At 48.1% G+C, this 9,975-nt stretch overlaps 1 protein-coding gene across 7 annotated transcripts in view; it reads left to right on the forward strand.

The window, feature by feature from the left end:
- meis2a (Meis homeobox 2a) overlaps window positions 1–9,669 on the forward strand; it is a 93,466-nt gene extending 83,797 nt beyond the window's left edge. For 3 of the 7 annotated variants that reach the window (XM_062522984.1, XM_062522985.1, XM_062522986.1), the window contains exons 10-13: window positions 1,634–1,692; window positions 3,415–3,525; window positions 4,041–4,140; window positions 7,735–7,860. In XM_062522984.1, coding sequence (XP_062378968.1) covers window positions 1,634–1,692; window positions 3,415–3,525; window positions 4,041–4,099 — 229 coding nt within the window. In that variant the 3' untranslated portion in view covers window positions 4,100–4,140; window positions 7,735–7,860. Of the gene's footprint in view, window positions 1–1,633; window positions 1,693–3,414; window positions 3,526–4,040; window positions 4,141–7,734 lie in introns of all 7 variants that reach the window. The other 4 variants (XM_062522987.1, XM_062522988.1, XM_062522989.1 and 1 more) reach the window with 2 other exon arrangements.
- Window positions 9,670–9,975: the final 306 nt, after the last annotated feature.

A 9,975-nucleotide genomic window follows, 5' to 3' on the forward strand; every position in this document is an offset into this window, starting at 1 on the left:
CTCTCTCTCTCTTTCATGTCTGACCCTCTCATCCCTCGCTCCCGAGCCTAGAGAAAGAAAGGGACCGAGAGCAGAGAACTTTCTGTGCACTCCCGCAAATGAGCTTGACGTCTCTTTTTTTACCCCCCCACCCCCCCCCCCCCCCTCCCCAACTGTACGTTTTGTAAATTTAAGCATGTCACTTTGAAAAGCCCAGATTACGGCCATTTAAGTTAATAGGAGAAGGTAAGGGCAGGTATCAGGGGTTCATGGGGGATTTGGAGCCCAAATTGATTCCAGTCCTCCCCGACATCTAATGATCAGTGCTGTACCGCTGCCCTCTGTGTGTGCTAGCAGGCCCTTTTTTTCTCTCCCTTTTTTTGTGTGGAATCAGGCGGCAGGCCGTGCAGGATAGCCCCGCGATGATTTGAAACCTCCCCCTAATCTCAAACACATGTTCCTACCTGTAGCGTTAACTCCTCCATGCATTTTTTAATGCTCGGGATGAGGGGGAGTCTCTCTCTCTCTCTCTCTCTCTCTCTCTCTCTTTCTGTTTCTCTTGTCTCTCTCTCTCTCTCTCTCCTTCTCTTTCTTTCTCGGGAGTGGCCAGCTTGTCTTTGACATGAACCTGGTCGTCCAGTGCACTCTCTCCCTCTCTCTTGCCCCCTTTTCCCCCCACACTCCCACCCCTTCAGGGGGTGGTGGGGGCAGAAAAAAAAGCTGCTTGCCCCTGGCTGGCACTAACCTCCAGATGACCCCGCTGGCTTTACAGTCAAAAGCCGCAGGAGCGAGGAGGGCCACGGAGTCTTTGTGGAGCTGCACTTATTTGCCGCTATGGCGGTGATAAAACTTCAGACAGCCTAATTGATGGGCTCGCTGACATAACAATACCTCGTGAAAGCGCGGAGTGGCAATGCCTGCTCCTCATTTATGGACAGCTGGAAGGGGTGCGGAGCCCCCTACAATGAAGCCAGCAAGGGAGGAGGGGGGGGGGGGCAAAGGGATGGGAGGGCTTTCTGAGGTGGGGGGGGGGGCGCACTGAATGAAAGGAGCCATTTGTGTCGTGGCCCTTGCGAACTTTTAACTTATTCTGAATTTCTAATGAGTGATAACACACCAAGAATAATGTTTATGTGCGCGAGAGAGACAGAGAGAGAGAGAGAGAGAGAGGGTGGAGAGAATGAGAGTGGAGAGAAAGAACAAGAGAGAGAGAGAGAGAGAGAGAGAAAGAGAGAGAGAGTTGGGGTGCTAAAGAGGTCCAGTGGGTTTGTGGCATGGTGGCCCCAGCGCTGTGGCTACATTTAATGCCTGTGGAATGTCTCCCCGGTAGCTATGGCGACCCAGTGTAATCAAGGGCTGTATTAAACAACAGGGATATATCATAAGCGACATTAAAAGGATACCTCGTCGGGCTCCCAAGTCTGGGCACAATCGGCTCTTTGTGGAGCGGTTTGGGCTTTGGAAGGCTTGGAGGGCCGAGTCGTTAATGCCACCATAAAGTCATGCAAATTGTATTGTTTTGTTTCTTGTGGCCTCTAATGAATATTTGTCTCACTGAATGGTAGCGGGTGATTTAACGTGTGCCTCTCTCTCTCTCTCTTTCTTTCATCCCTCCCTCCCTCCCTCCCTCCCACCCTTTTCTTGTCTTTCCCAGGTTCATTAACGCCAGAAGAAGAATAGTACAGCCTATGATTGACCAGTCAAATCGAGCAGGTAAAAAAAAAGATACACACACATACTCACACGTAAACCCACGCTCACACACACAAAAACATACCCCAGCCTCTCTCTATCTGTTCCCATAGCTCTGTCAAATCGACCCCCTCCCTCTCCGTTGCCAGGATAAACATTCACCCTGGTGCCCTCTTGCAGAGGAAAGTCCCCTCCTCCTCCTCCTCCTCTTCCCCCCTTTCTCCTCCTCTCCTCTTCTCCTCCAGCACATCTTCTCTTCCCCTTCTTCCCTGAAATGGGAAGTGTTCCACTAGGACCTGACATGGTGCCTGATTGACTCTAATTGGAGATTTCCCAGGCTCACCAGTAACCAGACAGAAGCATACTAGTGCATGATACCTGTGCATCTCTAATTGAGCTCCAGAGGAGTTCCTGGCGCGCTTTAAGCACCTTGATGTAGTTTTATTTAAATAATCTGCCATACCCTGCTGCATAACACATCTAGTAATTGTGGGTAATCTCTTCATTTCAGTAGAAAGGGCAAACAAAAAAACGAGCCATTCCATGTCATCAATTGAATCCACATGCCATAGTTTCAGATGCAGATTTATTATGTCCTCATGGCCAGATTCAAATCAGAGGGCCTTGCTATTGCAAACTGATTCGCCATTGATTTCCCATAGCTTTGCATAGCACAGATCGAACAGACCTTGCTGTCAGATTAAGTCATAAACATGTCACTCTGAAACTCCAGCACCAACCCCAGCACAAGCACGCGCATGCTTTACACAGCCACCCCGGGCTCTCCGGCAGTGCAACACATTACTGCAGCAGCCGAAACAAAATACGGAGCAATTTGTCTCCGAGTAGCACTGAGGCTCTTTGTCGATTATCTGGGGTAAAGAAGCACAAATTGGGGTGGAGATTGTGCAAATGAAGTTAGGCAATTATTGAAATGAGATGCGTTCCAAAACGAAATCCCAGCGAGTCCCCGCCACGGTTTTCTTTCGCGAAGGGGGGATTCGCCTTGCCGTGGATCTGTGAACGGGTGCTTCCAAACTGTCGCAATCAGCATGCCTCCCAAAGACAGCATGCCTAACAGCTTCCCCCTAATCTTCTGGGCTTACAGATTACTCCGGATAATGCACTCTAGCCCTGGAATACACTCATGTGTACAGACTTCTTTCAGAGAATCAAATCCTTTTAGTGCAATACGACATACACGCAACATATTGTTCGGCGAAAGAGTTTGTCAATTTCGATTCATTGTCGATGCAGTGTAATTTGTCATGACTAGAATGACAAAGTCAATCAAAAATACCCAACATAGTCTTCATTCATGGTTGGATACTTGGTGTCTGGCAGTAAAGTGTATTTATATTGTCAATATCCTTAAAGTGGACTACTAGTAACATGATACAAATGGTTTTGATAGGATACAATATACGTTACATATGTTGTCTATAAGTGTTTCCTTACCGCATTGGAGAACAGCATGACAGCTTTGCTGTTTTCTAATGAAAGAGAGATATGTGTGTTTGTTTGTGTGTGTGTGTGTGTGTGTGCATGTGTGTGGATTTACATGAGGATTTGCATGCATGCCCTTTCATGTTGTGTGTGTGTGTACGTGTGTGTGTGGGGACCAAGTGAATGTAGCACAATGTCTTGCAGTATGCATGGGCTGGAGCTTGAGACACTATCTGATTGTCTGGTGTGTCTTCTCTCTCTCCCTTCCCCTGGCGTCCGCGTTCTTACTACAATCAGGTTTTCTTCTTGATCCTTCAGTGAGCCAAGGAGCAGCGTACAGTCCGGAGGGGCAGCCCATGGGCAGCTTCGTGCTGGACGGTCAGCAACACATGGGAATCCGGCCAGCCGGTAAGGCCCACACACACACACACACACACACACACACACACACAAACACACAGAGACTCACTCCGGCCTCTCATCACAGTACACCACACACTAAACGCCAGCCACCACACACTCTGAAACTAACACACCCTCACACACCCAAAATAAACACTGTAGAGACAAAAAGCGTCCACATGCTAGTCAGCCCTAAGCAAAGCCTTGGGCTGAGATGCAGTGTTTCTGCCTGCTGCCTGCCTTCCTCATCCTCTTCCTCCCTTTTCCTCTGTCATGGTGGGATACAGAGAGCTCGTGCAGTTCTACTGTATCTCAAGGGATTCCTACTTCTGATGCCACTCCACCCCCTCCCCGCTCCTCCCCTCCCCTCTCTCGGCTTTGATTGTGATTTCAGGTGCTTTAAATGAAAGGTGTTTCTCTTCATGTTGGGTTCTTGCTCTGATCAGCTGTGATTCAACCTTTTGCTGACCTATCTGGTGTCTTCTCTCTCTCTCTCTCTCTCTCTCTCTCTGTTGTTCCAGGGCCTATGAGTGGAATGGGCATGAATATGGGTATGGATGGGCAATGGCACTACATGTAACCTCCATCTTGTAAAGCAAAATCGCAAAGAAAAAGGGGGAAGTAAGTACTAGGCTCCTTATCTCTTGGCTTTTTTCCTTACCTGTTTGCCCTTTTAAACCGAAAATGCTCACTGATTCTCCTTGATCCACAATCCAATACCACACAACACCAGCTCAAACATGACCCTCCGCTGGCCTTCCCTGTGTGCTTTTCCGCCGGGGGGTGGTGCTGGTGGTGGTGGTGATGGTGGGGAGCGAGAGGGAAAACTAGCCCCAGGATGAATGGGGGCAGTGGGAATAGTGGGAAGCACTGTGCCCGCTTCTGACGGCCCCCGGGGAGGCGACTTGTGGCGCCAGACGACGACAACCAGAAAGAGAGAGATAGAAAGAGAGAGAAAAGGAGGAGAGAAAAAAAAGTAGGAGGACAGCAAAGAAAAGCGCCGCCACACAAATTTATTTATCACAACAGCGGCGGCGACGGCGACGGCGGCATCGCTCTGCACATCTCGCGGGCAGCCAATGCAAATGTTGGACATTTAGGGGAAAAAATAACATCTCCAGGGGCAAGGGGCTGACGGGGAGAAATTAAGCAGGCTCCAGTGAAGCGATAAAGAAGGAGAAGTGAAGCTGTCCTCCGAGTGACATAAATCTGTCGGGCCCAAGGATTGATGCCCAAATTATCTTATATGCAAAGACGGGAGCGCCGCAGTACATTACGGTCCCCGAGCGAGATATACGGGCTGGGGGTGACACATCCGATCCTTCACTGGGGAGGGGTACGGTCGGGGTGGGTGGCTGGCTGTTGGGGGGGGGGACCTGAGTGTTTTGATTATTTTTTACTGGGTATTGGGGTGTATGAGGGTGGGAATAGGAGGGGGGGCAGGGGGGTTTGGGGGTGGTAGTGACTCCAAACATGAGACACTGAGACGACAGAGATGCAGAGATAAATTTAAAGGGACATGGACGTTAAAAACAGCCACACACAGAAAGAAGGGAGGGGAGAGAGGGGGTGTTTCTCTGTTCTCTCACAACTCTCCTGTCTTTCCACTTGCTGTGGCTAAATGGCCGCAGCCTGATTAAGACGCCCATTACACCACCCAACCCCCCAGCCCCCTCAAGTGCCGCGGCGCTGACATTTGAGAAATCAAGACATATCGCATCCTAACGCCAGCAGGGCACAGGGAATTTTATTTAACACCTAGCCGGCTCTGCTCAATGAGCCACAGTATAATAACACTTACCTTGATTAAAAGAACCCTTTATATGTAAATAGGCGGTGGATTTTTCTACAGGGTCACCATGGCGATTCTTCCAACGGAGACCCCCTCCCACACGCACACACACACACACACACACATACACACACACAACCAACTCCCTCCTTTGCCCCCCCTCAGCTTCCCTTACTAATGGAGTCAGAAAAAAAACTAGAGTGCAATGTTCCCTAAAACAGCCACATAGAGACAACATTTGCTCAGCTTGGATAATTCTTAATATAGGCTATATAATTTCTAGACTATTTAATTACATAACATATTTTATGCTTCATGACCAATTACATTAATAGCTTAATACAGGGGAATATTACCCCTCTCTTGATTTGATTACGCAGCCACACAATATGGTATATTTGGTAGTTAATTATCGTCAGCCAGTGAGCGGGTTGCTCTGCTATAACCGGCAGGAGGAGAAGAGGGCCTGTCTGAGCGCGGCGTTATTGTCTTCAGATGGTTTTACCACTCCTGTTAATAAAGGAGCGCTCCGCAGATCTACTTAACAGAATGACTGCAGCTTACAAGGCTTGAGATTACCAGCTTACAGTGTCAAAAACATCTGCTGGGCCTTTTAACGGGGACCCGCTCTAGGTTATATGGAGGTGAGCGCACTCCTTGCGTGGCGCTCACCCCCCCTGCACCCCGCCCCGCCCCGGCTCGCACACTCGCACTCACCCCTCAGCCGGATTGATTTACCTTTTTTTATGACCCCGATAGTGGGCTTTTAAAAGACCGCTTTAACAAACATGTGCATTCGCAATGAACCTGCGTGGAGGAGCGAGTATTAGAAAATGGCGCGGCTTTCAGCCAATGAGATTGGCCATTAATCTCCGCCTTCGCCTGTCCTGTTTTTTTCCTTCTCTCCTCTCCTCTCTCACTCCCTCGCTTTTTCCCCTCCTTCTGGGCCCTCCTGTGTAATTTCTTAATTGCGGCGTACCAAGGTAGAGGAATGTCGAGAGTTAGCATGCCTGGTGACCTTGGTGCGACCCCTCTCCCCCCGTCCCACCCCACCACCCCCTGTACTGTTGCTAATCCCCAGGGGTTCACATTACAAAGCAGTGGAGCCCAGGCCTCTGCCCTGCTCCTTACCTAGACCTGCAGGAGCCTAGCACAGCCTAGCCTAGCCTAACCTAACCTAGCTTAGCTTAGCCTATAGCCCCAGGCTCATCTGGCCTTGTCCCACTCCCCCTCAGCCTCTCCAGGCTCCACTGTCCACTTCCAGGCCGGGTTGCTCCCTCCGTCCCCAGGTCCATCTCACTCACCCACCCACCACCCTCAGCCCTCCACCCTCCACCTTCCAGCCACCCTCCCTTACCTGGCTGGGTCTGTTTACTGCAAATACAACTCTGAATAACTAAACAGTGACACTACAGAGCAGCCTCTGTCCCCACGGCCGCCACTCACAGCACGGCTCACGCCAGCCTGCCCAGGCCTCCACACATGAAGGAGTCTCAGCGCGCTAATCCCACGGCGTCAGCATTCAGCATTTTCCCCTGTCTATCACCGACACCAACCACATACAAACCACACGCACGCACACACACACGCACGCACATGCACACGCACACTGTATTTGCATCTCTCTCCGTTTCCTTACAGAACATGCGGTCTCCAAAGCCTGACCAACAGGCAGAAATACTATTGGGCCCATATCAATTTTCTTTTTGTTGGGCAAACAAGAAGCTTTGCTAATATATTCTTAGAACTAGTGTATTGTTACAGTTAACTGGCTTCCTAAATTATTAAAGAAGACTTCTTTGAAATGGGTTCAAATCAAATATGTTCACTGCAGCCCGTACCTCGCGAGAGATGTTCCGCTTTCCCTGTTACTTAATTCAGCTGGGTAGCAGACGTCTCTCATCTCCCAGCAGTGTGCAATCACATAGTGCTGCTGAGAACATCAATACAGCTCTTTGCTTCCTTCCCATCCTGCCAGACGTCAGTGTCAATGGATGCGCGCGGGATCGTTTTACAACCTGAACTGACCAGGAATGTATCAGACACTGTATAGCCCACCCTGTCCCTGAAATAGCGCAACGCTTTGTGTGCATTCGCTAAGTGCTCCTCGGCTAAATTGTGCAGTGCATGCTTTTTGGTGGGGGCCGTGGGGCGTTGGGGAGGTGTTATGGGAAGTGGAGAAGGGGGAGGTGGGGCAAGATTTGGAGGAAGGGAAGCCGTCCAAAAAGTACCCAGCCAGCAGATGTTTCTGTTTGCTAATGAACAAGTCATTCATGTTGCCTGGCGGTCAGGGCGGACAATTATGTGTGTATCAGGGAGTGTTAGCAGTGGGAGTGCACTGTGTGTGAAGCTGACTTCCCCTATCAGTTGGCACTGCCTCTAACCCGTCTCTCTCTCTCTCTCTCTCTCTCTCTCTTCCACAGGGGAGTACGTACCTCAGACTGGCCCAGTGGGTATGAGCATGGCCCCACCTGGTTTCGCCCCTCCCCAGATGTCCCCGCACCCCTCCCAGCTCCGACACGCCCCAGCCCTGCACCCGTACCTGCCCGGACACCCGCACCACCCGCACCACCACCACCACCACCACCCGCACCACCACCACCCCCACCATGCCCAGCCCCACCCGGCCATGCTGATGCACGGAGGCCCACCTCCTCACCCAGGAATGACCATGTCCGCACAGAGCCCCCCCCTCATCGCCCCCCTCGACCACAGCACTGCTGGACAAGACCTGGACATCCACGTTCAATAGGGCAAGGGAACCCGCCTACATGAGCAAGCGACGATAAAAACACAGCTAAGAAAACAGTGACCGCAACATCCCCACCCCTCCCTGGCAAAACGTCATTTTGAGACTATTTTTTAAGGAAAAAAGGAGAATCATTTTGACCACAATTAGAGAAACAGAGGAAGAAAAAAAAACAGATGGAATTCCATTACGAGCTGTGAGAAGTTTTTTTAAATCTTGTCAATTTTGTTACTTTCACCAACGGAGGACCAAGCTGACAAGAACACTTTGTAAAGTCTTGGGCTTTTGTTAAAGATCAACAGAAGATGTTTCAATTTACGACATGACTCCAAATGCACACTCTCACATACAAACACACGCACACACACACACATGTACGCACACACATTTTCACACACACTAACCTATACACTTTCAAAAACACTCCTTGAGTGACTGACACCTTCAAACAATTTTAAAGAAAATCACTCTGGAAGGGTTAAAAGAGAAAAAAAAAACAACACAAAAACAAAAACAGACTCCAAGAGTTATAACTACTGTAGTATAAAAACGTATAGAAACTAAGTTAAAACTTGTGCATTTTTTTTCGTTGGATCACACAATTTATGTTTCCTGAGCTTAGTTCTAGAGTATGAAAAAAAGGTTAACCCCCCCTTGCTTTGCACACTGTGCGTGCTGTTCCCTGAAGGAGAGACTGTCTTGTTGCAGCAATAAATAAGGAAAACATCTCAACCAATCTCGGCCCCCTTACAAACACAAACTCTGAAGCTAGCAAGGGCTGCAGCTCTGTGTGTTCCACACCAGGAAAAGAAATAGCACGGTGAGAGTGAGAGAGAAAGAGAGAGGCTGCCAACCGACTCCCTGTTCTCTCTGGAAGATTCAGTTTGAACAGTTTTTTTTTCCAATCAACTCCCAACATTGTTTTTTTTTTTTTTTTTGGTTCATGAATGAATGTTGCCCCGTAGGTAAAGTCCTTAGTTTTGAATTGCCCAAGCACTGGATTGTGTTGGTTTTATACATTTTTATTTTATTATTTTTATTGTTTTTTTTTTTTTTTGTATCTGGGACTCTTTGAGAAAGAGCCTATGGAAGGAAACTGACCGGTGGGAAGACCAGCATCCTGCAGTAGTTTTCTTCGCCTCGGGATCGACATAACTTGCCATATGGACAATGCTGACACAATGTTGGATTCTTTGGCACTGACAGAAGCTATTGATGGTCGATGCACCAAAAAAACCTAAAGCGTACAAAAAAGAAGACAAAAAAAGAACTTAAATTATGAACTCAAAGCTTGGAGAAAAAAGCTAAGAGAATATTGTAACAAACTTCGTACAGAGTTCAGTCTATTAATTGTTTCATGTTAGATATTCTATGTGTTTACCTCAATTGAAAAAGAATGTTTTTTGCTAGTTTCAGATCTGCTGTGGCATTGATATTGTATGTCCATGAATTCCTTCCTTTTTCAGCACGTGTTCCTCACTAGATGAAAAAAAAAATGCTGTCTCCCTTAAGCTTTGTCAAAATACATTAAATACTTGTATGAGGACTGTGACGTAATGTTTAAAAGGTGTTCAGTCACAAATGCTGTAATAAATATTTCATTTTTTGATTTTGTTAGATTTTGCGTGTTAAGTGTGTGTTGCAAAAAAAAGGCAGTGTAAACCATTCCCCATCAAAGGTTGCAGTTATTGAGAAAGTATGCGTTATTGCTTATGTCAGACGCAGTGAGTAGCTTATAGAATTCTGTGACATATATTCAGGGCCAACAAGTAACTATCTTAGATGACAGGCCATGATCTAAGTCATATTTGATGCGGTGCATATTCTTACTAAGAGCGTCCCTGAAAGTGTATTTACGTTTTAGTGTGAGTTAAGAATGACTAATCGATTATCATAAAACAGTCGCTCTGGTTTA

This window comes from Sardina pilchardus, chromosome 20, assembly GCF_963854185.1.
Source record: "Sardina pilchardus chromosome 20, fSarPil1.1, whole genome shotgun sequence".
Taxonomy (NCBI): Eukaryota; Metazoa; Chordata; class Actinopteri; order Clupeiformes; family Clupeidae; genus Sardina; species Sardina pilchardus.